General features: G+C 45.8%; 1 protein-coding gene across 1 annotated transcript in view; it reads left to right on the top strand.

The window, feature by feature from the left end:
* The window catches only part of LOC135537371 (thrombospondin-type laminin G domain and EAR repeat-containing protein-like), a gene marked incomplete at its 5' end in the record, with an annotated part of 30,574 nt that extends 10,444 nt beyond the window's left edge, over positions 1-20,130 (top strand). The window contains 5 exons of the mRNA XM_064963555.1: positions 5,932-6,121; positions 10,267-10,499; positions 17,761-17,939; positions 18,465-18,566; positions 19,977-20,130. Coding sequence (XP_064819627.1) covers positions 5,932-6,121; positions 10,267-10,499; positions 17,761-17,939; positions 18,465-18,566; positions 19,977-20,130 — 858 coding nt within the window. The remainder of the gene's footprint in view (positions 1-5,931; positions 6,122-10,266; positions 10,500-17,760; positions 17,940-18,464; positions 18,567-19,976) is intronic.
* Between the last annotated feature and the right edge of the window lie 513 nt (positions 20,131-20,643).

Here is a 20,643-nt window from a genome sequence, read left to right as displayed (position 1 = left end):
CTCCCAGTCCCAGCACAGAGAGGTCTTTGATGTGGTCATGAACCGAGGAAGAGGGAGCTGAAGGCTGCTGTCGTAAATCACACATGTATAATCACAGAAATGTATTTTGTCTGATGTTTATAATGATGATTTATGACCACCACCTCCCCACTTCCCCTTTAGTGTCATCTCACAGTTAATTACAGCTAGGAGTCAGAAGCCGTTTGGTTCTCTGTTCTGTCAATACCTGCTGCAGTGTACTTATCACTGGGGTGTGTCTGAAATGGCACCTTATTCCCTATATAGTGCACTACTTTAGACCAGAGACCTATGGGTCACGGTCAAAAGTAGTGCACTATGTAGGGAATAGGTGCCATTTTGGACGGACATTAGGTGTTTTCTCACTCACCGTGTTCATCTTGATCATGTGTTACGTTATATTTGATGTGCAGAAAGATTGTAGTAAACTTGACTGTGAATGAACTGACATTTTACATCAGAAGATGCTCACTATAAAGGACACTGGAATGTATAGCGGACGTTTTACGGGACCAATTCTGCTATTTGTCGAGGGGTTTTTCCGCTGATCTTAACTTTTTTGTACATCGTGTCCCATGACCAGAAAGAGCCTCTGGACATCAGTTCATTAACCTCGATTTGTATTAAGATTTCTACTTCAATGAGTCAGCGCCACATAAAATAATCCCTCTGTTCTACTGGCGAATTTACCATCACAGGAAAACAAACTGGACGAGCTCCTATCGAGACTATCCTATCAGCGAGACCTGAAGAACTGTAATATATTTCTCAAAAACTTGGCTGAGCATCAGCAGGAAAGAACGTCGGGTCAAAGGGATGGTGGTAAAAGCTGAAATCTGTCTGTTTTCATTTCTACCAGCATGACACCTGTTCGACTGGAGGTGAAAAAAACTCTAGATCACCTTTACTCCACATACAGACGCATACATACGCATGCTCTCCTCGCACTCCATTTGGCAAGTCGGACCATAAATCTATCTTCCTGATTCCTGCTTACAAGCAAAATCTCAAACAGGAAGTGATGCGCTTAATACGGAAGTGGTCAGATGCTAAGCTACAGGAACGTTCGCTAGCACAAATATGTTTCCGGGACTCATCCAACGGCATTGAGGAGTTCTCCACATCAGTCACCGGCTTCATTAATAAGTGCATCAACGACATCGTCCCCACAGTGACCGTACGTACATACCCCAACCAGAAGCCATGAATTGTAGATAACATCTACACTGAGCTAAGGGCTAGAGCTGCCGCTTTCAAGGACTAACCCGGACGCCAGCTAAGCTCTCCGACGAACCATCAAACAGGCAAAGCGTCAATACAGGAACAAGATCAAATCCTACTACAATGGTTCTGACGCTCATCGGATGTGGTAGGGCTTTCAAACTACTATAGACTACAAGGGGAAGCACAGCCGAGAGCTGCCCAGTGACACGAGCCTACCAGGCGAGCTAAATGCCTTCTTTGCTCACTTCGAGGCAAGTAACACTGAAACATGCATGAGAGCACCAGCTGTTCCGGACGACTGTGTGATCACGCTCTCCGCAACCGGTATGGGTAAGACAGGCCAACATTCACAAGGCCGCAGGGCTAGACGGATTACCAGGACGTGCATTCCGAGCTGACAAGTGTCTTCACTGATATTTTCAACCCCTCCTTGTCTGAGTCTGGAATATCAACATGTTTCAAGCAGACCACCATAGTCTCTGTGCCCAAGAACACTAAAGTAACCTGACTAAATGACTACCGACCCGTAGCACTAATGTCTGTAGCCATGAAGTGATTTGAAAGGCTGGTCATGGCTCACATCAACACAATTATCCCAGAAACCCTAGACCTACTCCAATTTGCACACCGCCCAACAGATCCACAGATGATGCAATCTCTATCACACTCCACACTGCCCTTTCCCACATGGACAAAAGGAACACCTATGTGAGAATGCTATTCATTGACTACAGCTCAGCGTTCAACACCATAGTGCCCTCAAAGCTCATCACTAAGCTAAGGACCCTGGGACTTAACACCTTACTCTGCAACTGGATCCTGGACTTCCTGACAGGCCTCCCCCAGGTGGAAAGGGTAGGAACAACACATCCGCCACGCTGATCCTCAACACGGGGGCCCCTCAGGGGTGCGTGCTCAGTCCCCTCCTGTACTCCCAGTCTCTGTTATTATCTGTGCATAGTCACTTTAATAACTCTAACTACATGTACATATTACCTCAATTACCTCAACGAACCGGTACCCCTGTATATAGCCTCCACATTGACTCTGTACTGGTACCCCCTGTATATAGCCTCCACATTGACTCTGTACTGGTACCCCCTGTATATAGCCTCCACATTGACTCTGTACCGGTACCCCCTGTATATAGCCTCCACATTGACTCTGTACCGGTACCCCCTGTATATAGCCTCCACATTGACTCTGTACCGGTACCCCCTGTATATAGCCTCCACATTGACTCTGTACCGGTGCCCCCTGTATATAGCCTCCACATTGACTCTGTACCGGTACCCCCTGTATATAGCCTCCACATTGACTCTGTACCGGTACCCCCTGTATATAGCCTCCACATTGAGTCTGTACCGATACCCCCTGTATATTGCCTCCACATTGACTCTAATACCCTGTATATAGCCTCCACTCTGACTCTGTACTGGTACCCCCTGTATATAGCCTCCACATTGACTCTGTACCGGTGCCCCCTGTATATAGCCTCCACATTGACTCTGTACTGGTACCCCCTGTATATAGCCTCCACATTGACTTTGTACCAGTACCCCCTGTATATAGCCTCCACATTGACTCTGTACCGGTGCCCCCTGTATATAGCCTCCACATTGACTCTGTACCGATACCCCCTATATATACACCCTGTATATAGCCTCCACATTGAGTCTGTACCGATACCCCCTGTATATTGCCTCCACATTCACTCTAATACCCTGTATATAGCCTCCACTGTGACTCTGTACCGGTACCCCCTGTATATAACCTCCACATTGACTCTGTACCGGTACACCCTGTATATAGCCTCCACATTGACTTTGTACCGGTGCTCCCTGTATATAGCCTCCACATTGACTCTATACCGGTACCCCCTGTATATAGCCTCCATATTGACTCTATACCGGTACCCCCTGTATATAGCCTCCATATTGACTCTGTACCGATACCACCTGTATATAGCCTCCACAGTGACTCTGTACCGGTACCCCCTGTATATAGCCTCCACATTGACTCTGTACCGGTACCCCCTGTTTATAGCCTCCACATTGACTCTGTACCGGTACCCCCTGTATATAGCCTCCACATTGACTCTGTACCGGTACCCCCTGTATATAGCCTCCACATTGACTCTGTAGTGGTACACCCTGTATATAGCCTCCACATTGACTCTGTACCGGTACCCCATGTATATAGCCTCCACATTGACTCTGTACCCGGTACCCCCTGTATATAGCCTCCACTGTGACTCTGTACGGTACCCCCTTTATATAGCCTCCACATTGACTCTGTACCGTAATACCCTGTATATAGCCTCCACATTGACTCTGTACCGGTACCCCCTGTATATAGCCTCCACTGTGACTCTGTACGGTACCCCCTGTATATAGCCTCCACTGTGACTCTGTACGGTACCCCCTTTATATAGCCTCCACATTGACTCTGTACCGTAATACCCTGTATATAGCCTCGCTATTGTTATTTGCTCTTTAATTATTTGTTACTTTATTTATCTTTTTTTGATGTATTTTCTTAAAACTTCATTGTTGGTTCAGGGCTTGTAAGTAAGCATTTCACTGTAAGGTCTACTACACCTGTTGTATTCAGCATTTCACTGTGAGGTCTACTACACCTGTTGTATTCAGCATTTCACTGTAAGGTCTACTACACCTGTTGTATTCAGCATTTCACTGTAAGGTCTACTACACCTGTTGTATTCAGCATTTCACTGTGAGGTCTACTACACCTGTTGTATTCAGCATTTCACTGTAAGGTCTACTACACCTGTTGTATTCAGCATTTCACTGTGAGGTCTACACCTGTTGTATTCAGCATTTCACTGTGAGGTCTACTATACCTGTTGTATTCAGCATTTCACTGTGAGGTCTACTATACCTGTTGTATTCAGCATTTCACTGTCAGGTCTACTACACCTGTTGTATTCAGCATTTCACTGTGAGGTCTACTACACCTGTTGTATTCAGCATTTCACTGTCAGGTCTACTAAACCTGTTGTATTCAGCATTTCACTGTCAGGTCTACTACACCTGTTGTATTCAGCATTTCACTGTAAGGTCTACTACACCTCTTGTATTCAGCATTTCACTGTCAGGTCTACTAAACCTGTTGTATTCAGCATTTCACTGTGAGGTCTACTACACCTGTTGTATTCAGCATTTCACTGTGAGGTCTACTACACCTGTTGTATTCAGCATTTCACTGTCAGGTCTACTACACCTGTTGTATTCAGCATTTCACTGTCAGGTCTACTACACCTGTTGTAGTCAGCATTTCACTGTAAGGTCTACTACACCTGTTGTATTCAGCATTTCACTGTCAGGTCTACTACACCTGTTGTATTCAGCATTTCACTGTAAGGTCTACTACACCTGTTGTATTCAGCATTTCACTGTAAGGTCTACTACACCTGTTGTATTCAGCATTTCACTGTAAGGTCTACTACACCTGTTGTATTCAGCATTTCACTGTGAGGTCTACTACACCTGTTGTATTCAGCATTTCACTGTGAGGTCTACTACACCTGTCAGGTCTACTACACCTGTTGTATTCAGCATTTCACTGTGAGGTCTACTACACCTGTTGTATTCAGCATTTCACTGTAAGGTCTACACCTGTTGTATTCAGCATTTCACTGTAAGGTCTACTACACCTGTTGTATTCATCATTTCATTGTGAGGTCTACTACACCTGTTGTATTCAGCATTTCACTGTGAGGTCTACTACACCTGTTGTATTCATCATTTCATTGTGAGGTCTACTACACCTGTTGTATTCAGCATTTCACTGTGAGGTCTACTACACCTGTTGTATTCAGCATTTCACTGTGAGGTCTACTACACCTGTTGTATTCAGCATTTCACTGTGAGGTCTACTACACCTGTTGTATTCAGCATTTCACTGTGAGGTCTACTACACCTGTTGTATTCAGCATTTCACTGTGAGGTCTACTACACCTGTTGTATTCAGCATTTCACTGTGAGGTCTACTACACCTGTTGTATTCAGCATTTCACTGTGAGGTCTACTACACCTGTTGTATTCAGCATTTCACTGTGAGGTCTACTACACCTGTTGTATTCAGCATTTCACTGTGAGGTCTACTACACCTGTTGTATTCAGCATTTCACTGTCAGGTCTACTACACCTGTTGTATTCAGCATTTCACTGTCAGGTCTACTACACCTGTTGTATTCAGCATTTCACTGTAAGGTCTACTACACCTGTTGTATTCAGCATTTCACTGTCAGGTCTACTACACCTGTTGTATTCAGCATTTCACAGTAAGGTCTACTACACCTGTTGTATTCAGCATTTCACTGTCAGGTCTACTACACCTGTTGTATTCAGCATTTCACTGCAAGGTCTACTACACCTGTTGTATTCAGCATTTCACTGTAAGGTCTACTACACCTGTTGTATTCAGCATTTCACTGTCAGGTCTACTACACCTGTTGTATTCAGCATTTCACTGTGAGGTCTACTACACCTGTTGTATTCAGCATTTCACTGTGAGGTCTACTACATCTGTTGTATTCAGCATTTCACTGTCAGGTCTACTACACCTGTTGTATTCAGCATTTCACTGTAAGGTCTACTACACCTGTTGTATTCGGCGCATGTGACAAATAAAATTTGATATGATTTGATTGTCCTCCTGTCACAGATTTTCCTAGCAGTGGCTAACTCCAAGGGCCAGCCTGGCGAGGAGTGGGAGGAGTCAGTGATCTACAAGTGGAGCAGCAGGAAGTTAATGTTTCTACCTTATCAGACCATAGAGACACACAGTGCTCTGGACTGGGAGGCCTTCAGCATACAGGAACAACATTTCCTGGCTGTGGCCAATCACAGACGAGGTAAGGTACCCCAATGGCAAATCACAGAACAGGTAATCTCAGAACTAAATCTTGTATGTGATGGCCAGCTAAGACATAACAGGCGAGGGTACAATGCAGTCTGTCTGCCATTTAAGACTGTGTTGTAAACTTTGGAAGGATTATGGGAGAAAAGGATTTCAATTCCACCAATAATCCCAGGCTAAGATTGTGCTCAGCCAATTACAATACAATGTTTAAAGACCAGTAAGATTTGCCCAACCAAGAATACCTCCCTGACTTCTCTCAGTCCACAGTCTCTCTGCTGGCATCACTGCTCTAACAAGGGGCTGCGGGCTTCTACGTGCTGGCAGAGTGCTGGCAGAGTGCTGGCAGAGTGCTGGCAGAGTGCTGGCAGAGTGCTGGCAGAGTGCTGGCAGAGTGCTGGCAGAGTGCTGGCAGAGTGCTGGCAGAGTGCCGACTGCTGCAGGTGTACAGGCTGTGCTGATGTGGGTTGCTCTGATTTAACTGTTAGATGTCTTGTTAGATCCATGAAAAGCGCTCCTTTATGGCTCCTTTATGGGTCTTTTGAGCTTTGATCAATGAAAGACAGGGAACACTATAACTTCACAGGATGGGAAGGGAGAGGTGGAGGGGAGGAGAAGGGGGAGAGGTGGAGGGAAGGAGAAGGGAGAGAGTTGGAGGGAAGGAGAGGGGAGGGGGAGGGAAGGAAGAGGTGGAGGGAAGGGGAGGGAAGGGAGAGGTGGAGGGAAGGGAGAGGTGGAGGGAATGGAGAGGTTGAGAAGAGGGAAGGAGAGGTGGAGGGAAGGGAGAGGGGGAGGAAGGAGAGGAGAGGGGGAGGGAAGGAGAGGGAGAGGTCTAGGGGGAGGGAAGGAGGGGGAGAGGTCTAGATGGGGAGGGAAGGAGGGGTGGAGAGGTCTAGATGGGGAGGGACGGAGGGGGTGGAGGGAAGGAGGGGTGGAGGGAAGGAGGGGTGGAGGAAGTAGATGTCTACAGGTGGAGGGAAGGAGGGGTTTAGAGGTGGAGGGAAGGAGGGGTGGAGAGTTCTAGAGGTGGAGGGGTCTAGGGGTGGAGGGGTCTAGAGGGGGAGGGGTCGAGAGGGGGAGGGAAGGAGGGGTGGAGGGGTCTAGAGGGGGAGGGGTCGAGAGGGGGAGGGAAGGAGGGGTGGAGAGTTCTAGAGGTGGAGGGGGTCTAGAGGGGAGGGAAGTAGGGGTGGAGGGGTCTAGAGGGGGGAGGGGTCGAGAGGGGGAGGGAAGGAGGGGTGGAGGGGTCTAGAGGGAGAGGGAAGGAGGGGTGGAGGATCTAGAGGGGGAGAGGTGGAGGGTGGAGGGGTCTAGAGGGGGAGGGGGTGGAGGGGTCTAGAGGGGAGGGGTCGAGAGGGGGAGGGAAGGAGGGGTGGAGGGGTCTAGAGGAGGAGGGGTCTAGAGGGAGAGGGAAGGAGGGGTGGAGGATCTAGAGGGGAGGGGTGGAGGGGTCTAGAGGGGGAGGGGTCTAGAGGGGGAGGGAAGGAGGGGTGGAGGGGTCTAGAGGGGTAGGGGTGGAGGGGTCTAGAGGGGAGGGGTCTTGAGGGGGAGGGAAGGGTGTGCACACAGATACGGGATGCAAAGAGCCACAGGAATGACAATATCCAAGATAATCTGATCCAAATACACACAAAAATTAAACAACAAAGCTGGAAGCCTCCAGCCTGTGTATGAAGGTAGGTAGTCAGTTGTTTTACTGTAACATTGGACCGTTGCAGTATGTGGTTTAGTATATCCTATGTATCTCAATCTACGTCATCATTTCCCAATCAAAGTTTGTAACAACAGATGTAAATCTACTGAATATTATTACAGAATATGCATAACATGCATCCTCATTTAACATTACATTTACATTTAAGTCATTTAGCAGACGCTCTTATCCAGACCGACTTACAAGTTAATTTTTACCTTTATTTAACCAGGCAAGTCAGTTAAGAACACATTCTTATTTTCAATGACGGCCTGGGAACAGTGGGTTAACTGCCTGTTCAGGGGCAGAACGACAGATTTGTACCTTGTCGGCTCGGGGTTTGAACTCACAACCTTCCGGTTACTAGTCCAACGCTCTAACCACTAGGCTACCCTGCCGTCCTCCAATCGCAACGTTGATTTTTAATAGCCTCAAACACCAAGTTAGGCATACCTAATACATTTTATAAAGAGAATCACTGTCAGTTGTGAATGATAATTCTTCACGTTTTACCGGAGAAATAGTCAAACTGCATCTACATGCCAATCAATTGATCTCAATCTGTTTAAAGGGAATATCCAGTTAAATCTTCTTGACTGACTGTTGCTGATCGAATTAGAGCACATGGTGTTAACTCGTTGACTATCTTGTATTTGGTTTCAATCAAAGCATATATCCTGCCTATTGGCTCAAAGCATATATCCTGCCTATTGGCTCAAAGCATATATCCTGCCTATTGGCTCAAAGCATATACCCTGCCTATTGGCTCAAAGCATATACCCTGCCTATTGGCTCAAAGCATATACCCTGCCTATTGGCTCAAAGCATATACCCTGCCTATTGGCTCAAAGCATATACCCTGCCTATTGGCTCAAAGCATATACCCTGCCTATTAGCTCAAAGCATATACCCTGCCTATTGGCTCAAAGCATATACCCTGCCTATTGGCTCAAAGCATATACCCTGCCTATTGGCTCAAAGCATATACCCTGCCTATTGGCTCAAAGCATAAATCTTGCCTATTGGCTCAAAGCATATATCCTGCCTATTGGCTCAAAGCATAAATCTTGCCTATTGGCTCAAAGCATATACCCTGCCTATTGGCTCAAAGCATAAATCTTGCCTATTGGCTCAAAGCATAAATCCTGCCTATTGGCTCAAAGCATAAATCTTGCCTATTGGCTCAAAGCATATACCCTGCCTATTGGCTCAAAGCATAAATCCTGCCTATTGGCTCAAAGCATATATCCTGCCTATTGGCTCATAGCATAAATCCTGCCTATTGGCTCACGCTGTTGAGTTTTGGTCACACAAGAAAATAAATGCTTAAATTCAGCTTCAGCTAAACATCCTAAAATGTCACTGGAAGTGAGGAGGTGTTGTTGGTCGACCAGTGACATTAAAATGCTAACCTCCCCTGTTATTGTAATGGTGAGAGGTTAGTGGTTAGCATGTCTTGGGGGTATGATATAAAATGCTAACCTCCCCTGTTATTGTAATGGTGAGAGTTTAGCATGTCTTGGGGGTATGATATAAAATGCTAACCTCCCCTGTTATTGTAATGGTGAGAGGTTAGCATGTCTTGGGGGTATGATATAAAATGCTAACCTCCCCTGTTATTGTAATGGTGAGAGGTTAGCATGTCTTGGGGGTATGATATAAAATGCTAACCTCCCCTGTTATTGTAATGGTGAGAGGTTAGCATGTCTTGGGGGTATGATATAAAATGCTAACCTCCCCTGTTATTGTAATGGTGAGTGGTTAGCATGTCTTGGGGTAGTATTTAAAATGCTAACCTCCCCTGTTATTGTAATGGTGAGAGGTTAGCATGTCTTGGGGGTATGATATAAAGTGCTAACCTCCCCTGTTATTGTAATGGTGAGAGGTTAGCATGTCTTGGGGGTATGATATAAAGTGCTAACCTCCCCTGTTATTGTAATGGTGAGAGGTTAGCATGTCTTGGGGGTATGATATAAAATGCTAACCTCCCCTGTTATTGTAATGGTGAGAGGTTAGCATGTCTTGGGGGTATGATATAAAATGCTAACCTCCCTGTTAATGGTGAGAGGTTAGCATGTCTTGGGGGTATGATATAAAATGCTAACCTCCCCTGTTATTGTAATGGTGAGAGGTTAGCATGTCTTGGGGTAGTATTTAAAATGCTAACCTCCCCTGTTATTGTAATGGTGAGAGGTTAGCATGTCTTGGGGTATGATATAAAATGCTAACCTCCCCTGTTATTGTAATGGTGAGAGGTTAGCATGTCTTGGAGGTATGATATAAAATGCTAACCTCCCCTGTTATTGTAATGGTGAGAGGTTAGCATGTCTTGGGGTATGATATAAAATGCTAACCGCCCATGACACTATTGGCCATATTTTTTGTCTTGATGAAAGGTTGAAAGGTGTAGTTTGTGCTGTGGTATACAATCCCGTCCATGTATTTTATAGGTGACAATAATCACAACATCGACAGTGTGATTTACCGGTGGAACCCAGGGACCAAGGTGTTTGAGGTGAATCAGACCCTCGAGACTTCTGGGGCCTACGACTGGGAGTTCTTTTCCGTGGGCCCATACCACTTCCTGGTGGTGGCCAACACTTTCGATGGAATATCCACCAACATCAACTCCACCATATACATCTGGCTGGGAGGAATGTTCCAGCCATTTCAATACATCAAGGTGAGATGGTCCAGTTAGTAGCTACGAGGCATAGCTAGGGCTGCAAAATCCCGGTTGGAAGTTTCCCCTGGAATTTAGAAGAAATAAGCAATAAAATAAAATCATAATAAATCAAGAGAATAGTCCAATTGGGATTTCTGGAAAATCCTGGGGGATTTGGGGAAAGTTACCAGATAATTTTTTAAATTCCTTTTAGTTCTTTATTTTACTGCTCAATTCACAGTTTGTGCCGTTTCTCTAGAGATATTTTTTTCTCTGTTGTCCAACTCCTTATAGTTAAAGATTCACTATGTAGAAATCGCTCCGTCATTTCCTGTTTGCTAAAATTGTAATAGTTCGCCTAATTTCAGTTAGCAGTCATTTTGTGGAGAATCATTGTACCATCTAAACCGCAGCAAAATGTATTTTCCCTAACCAAAAATTGTATATTCAGCTATTTAAAAGTGAAAGCCACAAAAACTTAACTTCAGAACAGGAAGTATATAAATAGCACACACAGAATAGATCTACTGTTATTAGACATGCTTTCAACTGCATGCAAAGATCTATAAATCACATTTCTATGTGAATTTGGTCAGGTCGCCCAAAAACGTACATATTGAAGCTTTAAGTGCAATAAAAGTGGTAATTAACTACAATGACCTGAAACCATTGTGTCTACAGCTGCCTGGCCTCACTGGTTCTTGCCGGGAGGCCGGCAGACACAGAGAGGAAGAGAGACATGAAAGGGATAGAGAGCGGTTGATTAGGTATCTCTACATGACAATACATCTAATTGATTGATAGTTGTTATTTGACAGTGTTAAAAGTATTCCTTATCTATTGTGAAGAACTGCTTTGGATTTGGTAGGACGGCAGGCAGCTAGCCAGCCAGCCAGCCAGCCAGCTAGCTAGCCAGCCAGCCAGCCAGCCAGCCAGCTAGCCAGTAGCCAGCCAGCTAGCCAGTAGCCAGTCAGCTAGCCATCCATCCAGCCAGCGAGCCAGCCAGCGAAGCAGCCAGCTAGCCAGTAGCCAGCTAGCCAGTAGCCAGCCAGGCAGCTAGCCAGCTAGCCTGTCAGCTATGCAGCCAGCCAGCTAGCCAGTCAGCTGGCCAGTAGCCAGCCTGAAGCAGGAGTCTTTGGGGAGCACAACGGTAGATGGCTGGCTGCTACTTCCTGAGCAGAGAAGAGATAGATGATAACTTTGAATAAAATAAAAAGGCATGAAATTAAACAATGTAATATACACAACAGCTTTGGACAGGAAAAGGCTCAACGTTCAAAATATATAGTTTTATTAGACAAGTTTAAATAATTGACGTTTCAATGGACTGACACAAGACAATACACAATACATTACTTTATTAAAGTAGTGTATTGTGAATAAACAATGGTTTTATAATAAGTGATATGCAGAAATGGGCAGTCACGAGCATCATTGGGGTTTTATTAATGAAATAATCATCATTCTGTGAAGTAAAGTGTTGTGAATAAATGATGATTGGAGACTTATGAAGTGACAGTGATGGGCAGTCACTACCATCAATTGTTTTATTCTGTGTTGTTGCAGCATCGAACCCAAATAACGCATTTATTGTGAATGAATACATCGAAACCGAAAGTGAAAAAACTTGATTCTTTTTCAAAAACTGTAACCGAACCAACCTCAGAAAACAGTAAATCCTCAGCACTATTTATGGGAGATGAGTTACCTCTTGTGGCTGGAGGAGAGAGAAGGAGAGAGGAGGAGAGTGGAAAGAGAAGAGCGGAGGTGGAGAGAGGTGGAGAGGAGGAAGAGGAGAGAGGAAAGAGGAGGAGGTGGAGAGAGAAGGAGAAAGAAGAGAGGTGGAGAGGAGGAAGAGGAGAGGAAAGAGGAGGAGGTGGAGAGAGAAGGAGAAAGAAGAGAGGTGGAGAGGAGGAAGAGGAGAGAGGAAAGAGGAGGAGGAGAAGAGAGAAGAGAGGAGGAGAGGAGAGGATGGAGGAGGAGAGAGGAACAGAGGAGGAGAGTGGAAAGAGGAGAGCGGAGGTGGAGAGAGAAGAGAGGAGGAGAGGGAGAGGATGGAGGAGGAGAGAGGAACAGAGGAGGAGAGTGGAAAGAGGAGAGAGAGAGAGAGAAGAGAGGAGGAGAGACGAGAGGATGGAGGAGGAGAGAGGAGAGAGGAGGAGAGGAGAGGATGGAGGAGGAGAGAGGAAGAGAGGAGGAGAGTGGAAAGAGGAGAGCAGAGGTGGAGAGAGGAGAGAGAAGGGAGAGAAGAGAGGAGGAGAGAGGAGAGGATGGAGGAGGAGAGAGGAAGAGAGGAGGAGAGTGGAAAGAGGAGAGCGGAGGTGGAGAGAGGAGAGAGAAGAGAGGAAGAGGAGGAGAGAGGAAGAGAGATGAAAGGAGAAGGAATAATCTGGGAGGTGGGAAGATACTCAGCTCCTCTGGCTGTGAACCTCGTCTCCAGCTGTAACCTCAGTCAGTCAGACACGCTGCAGGGCATTAGAGGGCAGACTGACTTCACCACACAGAAATAACATCATGCAGACTCAGAGGTTTACTTCTTAGTCTTGCTCATCACGATAAGAAGCCTGGATAAATCAAGGCTAGACTCAGTCGATACTCTCTCTCTTTATGATAGAATCATCAGCTGTGTGGAGCTCCCCACATTGTTAGTCATAGAAGATATAATTGATTGCAAACTCAAAAGGAATAAATTAAGTTGAATCGCTCTTAGGAAATTGATCTTATCCGGCCATAGACAAACAGGTATGAACCTGATCTCTGAGCGGGTTTATTAATGTTAACTCAAATGGAATATGCGGCCTAGCTGCCCCCGACCTAGCTGCCCCCGACCTAGCTGCCCCCGGCCTAGCTGCCCCCGGCCTAGCTGCCCCCGACCTAGCTGCCCCCCCACCTAGCTGCCCCCCACCTAGCTAGGCTAGCTGCCCCCGACCTAGCTGCCCCCCACCTAGCTACCCCCCGACCTAGCTGCCCCCTGACCTAGCTGCCCCCCGACCTAGCTGCCCCCCGACCTAGCTGCCCCCCGACCTAGCTACCCCCGACCTAGCTGCCCCCCCCACCTAGCTACCCCCGACCTAGCTAGGCTAGCTGCCCCGACCTAGCGCTGATCCTTTGAATACAGATATGATAGATGGCATTTAGTATACATGACAAAAGTATAGATAGTGTTTCACCTCCTGCTCTATACCTGTTGACTCAGTGCAATCACAACCACTCTCGAAGTTATCACTCTCTAAAACATCACAGCTCTGTGTTTATGGCTCTGTGGGGTTGTTCTTCGATGGTTTCAGTCTGTTGTGACCGTTTAATAGGAGAAAATCGTTTCCTTGACTGCTGCCCAACAGAAGATCAATCCTGAACAAGAGGCTGTTGTGGTTCTAGGTCTGTGTCCCAAACACACCCTATTCCCTATAGAGTGCATTACGTTTGACCAGGGCTCATAGGGACTAGGGTGCCACCTGGGACAGAGCCTTAAAGCTGACTGTAGAAGGATGTATCAATAGAGCTCTACTCTGCTGTACGGTTTGAAAGCAAGCAGGGTATAATTAACGAGTGAAGTACAAGTTAAATCACTTATCATCCTGTGTACATATCAACAGTAGACTGTAGTTGGTAGCCCCTCCGCCACATGTTAGACATCAGAAAGACGTTTGGTCTCTGAGCTCGGGGGAAATTCCAGCCCGGTTAGTTACGCTTGCGCCATCATGGCTGTTTTGACAAGTTCTTTTGGGCGGGTCAAAGAAGGTACATCCCAAATAGCACTTTTAAACCCCTACATTCCCCACGAGCCCTGGTCAAAACTAGTGCACTAAATATGGATTAGGGTGCCATTTGGTATACAGACAGAGACTTCACAGCTTAATGGCATCAGACTGTTGCACTAGTTCTCCTGGCAGACAGAGACTTCACAGCTTCATGGCATCAGACTGTTGCTCTAGTTCTCCTGGCAGACAGAGACTTCACAGCTTCATGGCATCAGACTGTTGCTCTAGTTCTCCTGGCAGACAGAGACTTCACAGCTTAATGGCATCAGACTGTTGCTCTAGTTCTCCTGGCAGACAGAGACTTCACAGCTTCAGACTGTTGCTCTAGTTCTCCTGGCAGACAGAGACTTCACAGCTTCATGGCATCAGACTGTTGCTCTAGTTCTCCTGGCAGACAGAGACTTCACAGCTTCATGGCATCAGACTGTTGCTCTAGTTCTCCTGGCAGACAGAGACTTCACAGCTTCATGACATCAGACTGTTGCTCTAGTTCTCCTGGCAGACAGAGACTTCACAGCATCAGACTGTTGCTCTAGTTCTCCTGGCAGACAGAGACTTCACAGCTTCATGGCATCAGACTGTTGCTCTAGTTCTCCTGGCATCACAGCTTCATGGCATCAGACTGTTGCTCTAGTTCTCCTGGCAGACAGAGACTTCACAGCTTCATGGCATCAGACTGTTGCTCTAGTTCTCCTGGCAGACAGAGACTTCACAGCTTAATGGCATCAGACTGTTGCTCTAGTTCTCCTGGCAGACAGAGACTTCACAGCTTAATGGCATCAGACTGTTGCTCTAGTTCTCCTGGCAGACAGAGACTTCACAGCTTATGGCATCAGACTGTTGCTCTAGTTCTCCTGGCAGACAGAGACTTCACAGCTTAATGGCATCAGACTGTTGCTCTAGTTCTCCTGGCAGACAGAGACTTCACAGCTTCAGACTGTTGCTCTAGTTCTCCTGGCAGACAGAGACTTCACAGCTTCATGGCATCAGACTGTTGCTCTAGTTCTCCTGGCAGACAGACTAGATGTCCTGTATATAACACCACATGATGAAACCACCAATCATTACTCAAGCTGTTTCTTCTCCAGGATATGCCCCGATCTCTATCGTTGTCTGAATCTGAGCGACAGTTAACCCCGACCTGTACTGAACAAAGATATAAACGAAACATGCAACAATTTCAATGATTTTACTGAGTTACAGTTCATATGAGGAAATCAGTCAATTTAAATGAATTAATTCGGCCCTAATCTATGGACTTGACATGACTGGGAATACAGATATGCATGTGTTGGTCACAGATTACTTTCTTACTTTTTTAAAAGTAGGGGTGTGGATCAGAAAACCAGTCAGTATCTGGTGTGATCAGAAAACCAGTCAGTATCTGTTGTGGATCAGAAAACCAGTCAGTATCTGGTGTGGATCAGAAAACCAGTCAGTATCTGGTGTGGATCAGAAAACCAGTCAGTATCTGGTGTGATCAGAAAACCAGTCAGTATCTGGTGTGATCAGAAAACCAGTCAGTATCTGGTGTGATCAGAAAACCAGTCAGTATCTGGTGTGATCAGAAAACCAGTCAGTATCTGGTGTGATCAGAAAACCAGTCAGTATCTGGTGTGATCAGAAAACCAGTCAGTATCTGGTGTGGATCAGAAAACCAGTCAGTATCTGGTGTGATCAGAAAACCAGTCAGTATCTGGTGTGATCAGAAAACCAGTCAGTATCTGGTGTGATCAGAAAACCAGTCAGTATCTGGTGTGATCAGAAAACCAGTCAGTATCTGGTGTGATCAGAAAACCAGTCAGTATCTGGTGTGATCAGAAAACCAGTCAGTATCTGGTGTGGATCAGAAAACCAGTCAGTATCTGGTGTGATCGGAAAACCAGTCAGTATCTGGTGTGATCGGAAAACCAGTCAGTATCTGGTGTGGATCAGAAAACCAGTCAGTATCTGGTGTGGATCAGAACACCAGTCAGTATCTGGTGTGGATCAGAACACCAGTCAGTATCTGGTGTGATCAGAAAACCAGTCAGTATCTGGTGTGATCAGAAAACCAGTCAGTATCTGGTGTGGATCAGAAAACCAGTCAGTATCTGGTGTGGATCAGAAAACCAGTCAGTATCTGGTGTGGATCAGAAAACCAGTCAGTATCTGGTGTGGATCAGAAAACCAGTCAGTATCTGGTGTGGATCAGAAAACCAGTCAGTATCTGGTATTAAAAGGATTTGTCTCCTTCTCTGTCACGTACACGCTGGGAGTCAGAAAACAAGTGCAGGTGGTGAGTTTAGTAATAAACGGAACAATAGAACAAACACCAGTAGTGTATAGACATGAAACACAATGCTGACTGGGTAAAGAACCGAACGGAGGGCCAGGTACAGGGGAGGTAATACGTGAGGTAATGGAGTCCAGGTGTGCGTAATGATGACGTAATGTTTGATGCCAGGTGTGCGTAATGATGACGTAATGTTTGATGCCAGGTGTGCGTAATGATGATGTAATGTTTGATGCCGGGTGTGCGTAATGATGACGTAATGTTTGATGCCAGGTGTGCGTAATGGTGGATCCCAGGACTGGTGGTTAGTATCCTGGCAACGCCGGAGGGGAGGAGCGGGAGAAGACGTGACATTCACAGAAAACCAGGCAGTATCTGGTGTGACCACCAGCGCCTCATGATCTCCTTCACATGGAGTTGATCAGACTGTTGATTGATCAGGTTGTTGATTGATCAGGCTGTTGATTGATCAGGCTGTTGATTGATCTTGTGGCCTGTGGAATGTTGTCCCACTCCTCTTCAATGGCTGTGTGAAGTTGCTGGATATTGGTGGGAACTGGAACACGCTGTCGTACATGTCGATCCAGAGCATCCCAAACATGCTCAATGAGGTGACATGTCTGGTGAGTATACAGGCCATGAAAGAACTGGGATATTTTCAGCTTCCAGGAATTGTGTCCAGATCCTTGCAACACGGGGCCGTGTATTACCATGCTGAAACATGAGGTGATGGAGGAGGATGAATGGCACAACAATGGGCCTCAGGATCTCATCATGGTATCTCTGTGCATTCAAATTGCCATCGATTAAATGCAATTGTGTTCATTGTGTGTAGCTTATGCCTGCCCATACCATAACCCCACTATGGGGCACTCTGTTCACAACGTTGACATCAGCAAGCCGCTTGCCCACACAACGCCCTACACATGGTCTGTGGTTGCTCGCTCCCTCAACTTTACACATCTGTGGCATTGCATTGCACATTTTAAAGTGGCCTTTTATTGTCCCCAACACAAGGTGCACCTGTGTAATGATCATGCTGTTTCATCAGCTTCTTGATCTGCCACACCTGTCAGATGGATGGATGATCTTTGCAAAGAAGGAATGTTCACTAACAGGGATGTAAACACATGTATACACAACATGTGAGAGAAATAAGCTTTTGTGTGTATGGAACATTTCTAGGATGTTTTTTTACTGACCTTGAACCTTCTCCTTGACCCCTAACCTCTGACCCCTGCAGACGGTGGGAGCGACGGACTGGGAGATGTTCCAGGTCAAGGATCGGTACTTCCTGGCGGTGGCTAACGGCCAGAAACTGAACGAGAGAGGCCCTAGTCACTACAACATCAACTCAACCATCTACGAACTGAACGTGATCACACAGACCTTCGTTAAGTTCCAGGACATTGTCACAAACAGGTTAGTCCACTGAGCCACACCAGAGGGCATTCAGTTCTCTATAAAAGTCCTTTTCAACGTATTCTTTACCTCTTTGTCCTCTCTCCAATTCAATTTCAACAACTTAATCCCTTTGGAGCGATGCGTCAGACACATGAACAACACACCTGGTACACACCTGGTACACACCCGGTACACTCCTGGTACACACCCAGTACACTCCTGTTAAACACCCGGTACACACCTGGTACACACCCGGTACACTCCTGGTACACACCTGGTACACACCCGGTACACACCCGGTACACACCCGGTACACTCCTGGTACACACCTGGTACACACTCGGTACACTCCTGGTACACTCCTGGTACACTCCTGGTACACACCTGGTACACACCCGGTACACACCTGGTACACACCTGGTACACACCCGGTACACTCCTGGTACACTCCTGGTACACTCCTGGTACACACCTGGTACACACCGGTACACACCTGGTACACACCTGGTGCCTAAACACTCCACTGTGGTTTGATCTTTGCAGTGCGGTGGACTGGGAATTCTTCTCGGTGGGTGAAGAGAAGTTCCTTGTTGTGGCCAATTCTCACGATGGATCCTCGTATTCTTTAAACAGTGTTATATACAGGTGAGGTACTCTTTTAAACAGTGTTATAGACAGGTGAGGTACTCTTTTAAACAGTGTTATAGACAGGTGAGTTACTCTTTTAAACAGTGTTATATACAGGTGAGGTACTCTTTTAAACAGTGTTATAGACAGGTGAGTTACTCTTTTAAACAGTGTTATAGACAGTGTTATAGACAGGTGAGTTACTCTTTTAAACAGTGTTATAGACAGGTGAGGTACTCTTTTAAACAGTGTTATATACAGGTGAGATACTCTTTTAAACAGTGTTATATACAGGTGAGTTACTCTTTTTAAACAGTGTTATAGACAGGTGAGGTACTCTTTTAAACAGTGTTATATACAGGTGAGATACTCTTTTAAACAGTGTTATATACAGGTGAGTTACTCTTTTAAACAGTGTTATAGACAGGTGAGGTACTCTTTTAAACAGTGTTATATACAGGTGAGATACTCTTTTAAACAGTGTTATATACAGGTGAGTTACTCTTTTAAACAGTGTTATAGACAGTGTTATAGACAGGTGAGGTACTCTTTTAAACAGTGTTATAGACAGGTGAGGTACTCTTTTAAACAGTGTTATAGACAGTGTTATAGACAGGTGAGGTACTCTTTTAAACAGTGTTATAGACAGGTGAGTTACTCTTTTAAACAGTGTTATAGACAGGTGAGTTACTCTTTTAAACAGTGTTATATACAGGTGAGGTACTCTTTTAAACAGTGTTATAGACAGGTGAGGTACTCTTTTAAACAGTGTTATATACAGGTGAGGTACTCTTTTAAACAGTGTTATAGACAGGTGAGGTACTCTTTTAAACAGTGTTATAGACAGGTGAGGCACTCTTTTAAACAGTGTTATATACAGGTGAGTTACTCTTTTAAACAGTGTTATAGACAGGTGAGGTACTCTTTTAAACAGTGTTATATACAGGTGAGTTACTCTTTTAAACAGTGTTATAGACAGGTGAGTTACTCTTTTAAACAGTGTTATAGACAGGTGAGGTACTCTTTTAAACAGTGTTATATACAGGTGAGTTACTCTTTTAAACAGTGTTATATACAGGTGAGGTACTCTTTTAAACAGTGTTATAGACAGGTGAGGTACTCTTTTAAACAGTGTTATAGACAGGTGAGGTACTCTTTTAAACAGTGTTATAGACAGGTGAGTTACTCTTTTAAACAGTGTTATAGACAGGTGAGGTACTCTTTTAAACAGTGTTATAGACAGGTGAGGTACTCTTTTAAACAGTGTTATAGACAGTGTTATAGACAGGTCAGGTACTCTTTTAAACAGTGTTAAACACTGGCATTTTGTTGTGTTAAAAGTCCTTACAGTGTGGTAAATTACTTTAATTAATATGACGTGAAAACATAAATAGTTTGACCTATATCCTGCTGTGCTTGTCCCTCCAGGTGGCAGGGATATGAGGGATTTGTCCCTATCCACCGGCTCCCAACCATCGGCTGTACGGACTGGGAATATTTCAATACCACAGCAGGGTCCTTTCTCGTCTATTCCAGTGCCACCTCTCCCCTGTCTAAAGTCTTCAGACTGAAGACACACTGATTCCTCCCTGTTCCTGACGCTCCACTATCTGAGCCGGTTAGAGACACATGGTGTGGTGGAGCAATGGAAGGGGAATGAATTACAGCTTTTCTAGTGTTGCTGGACAGACAGGCAGGCAGGCAGACAGACCAACAGAAAGGCAGGCAGGCAGGCAGGCAGGCAGGCAGGCAGACAGACAGACCAACAGAAAGGCAGACAGGCAGACAGACAGACCAACAGAAAGGCAGACAGGCAGACAGACCAACAGACCAACAGAAAGGCAGGCAGGCAGACAGACAGACCAACAGAAAGGCAGGCAGGCAGACAGACCAACAGAAAGGCAGACAGGCAGGCAGGCAGACCAACAGAAAGGCAGACAGACCAACAGAAAGGCAGGCAGGCAGGCAGGCAGACAGACAGACCAACAGAAAGGCAGGCAGGCAGGCAGGCAGACCAACAGAAAGGCAGACAGACCAACAGAAAGGCAGGCAGGCAGACAGACAGACCAACAGAAAGGCAGACAGACAGAAAGAC

Source organism: Oncorhynchus masou, unplaced genomic scaffold, assembly GCF_036934945.1.
Source record: "Oncorhynchus masou masou isolate Uvic2021 unplaced genomic scaffold, UVic_Omas_1.1 unplaced_scaffold_758, whole genome shotgun sequence".
NCBI classification, from domain to species: Eukaryota; Metazoa; Chordata; class Actinopteri; order Salmoniformes; family Salmonidae; genus Oncorhynchus; species Oncorhynchus masou.
The sequence above is the reverse complement of the archived record's forward strand: the minus strand, read 5'-3'. Positions and strand labels throughout refer to the sequence as shown.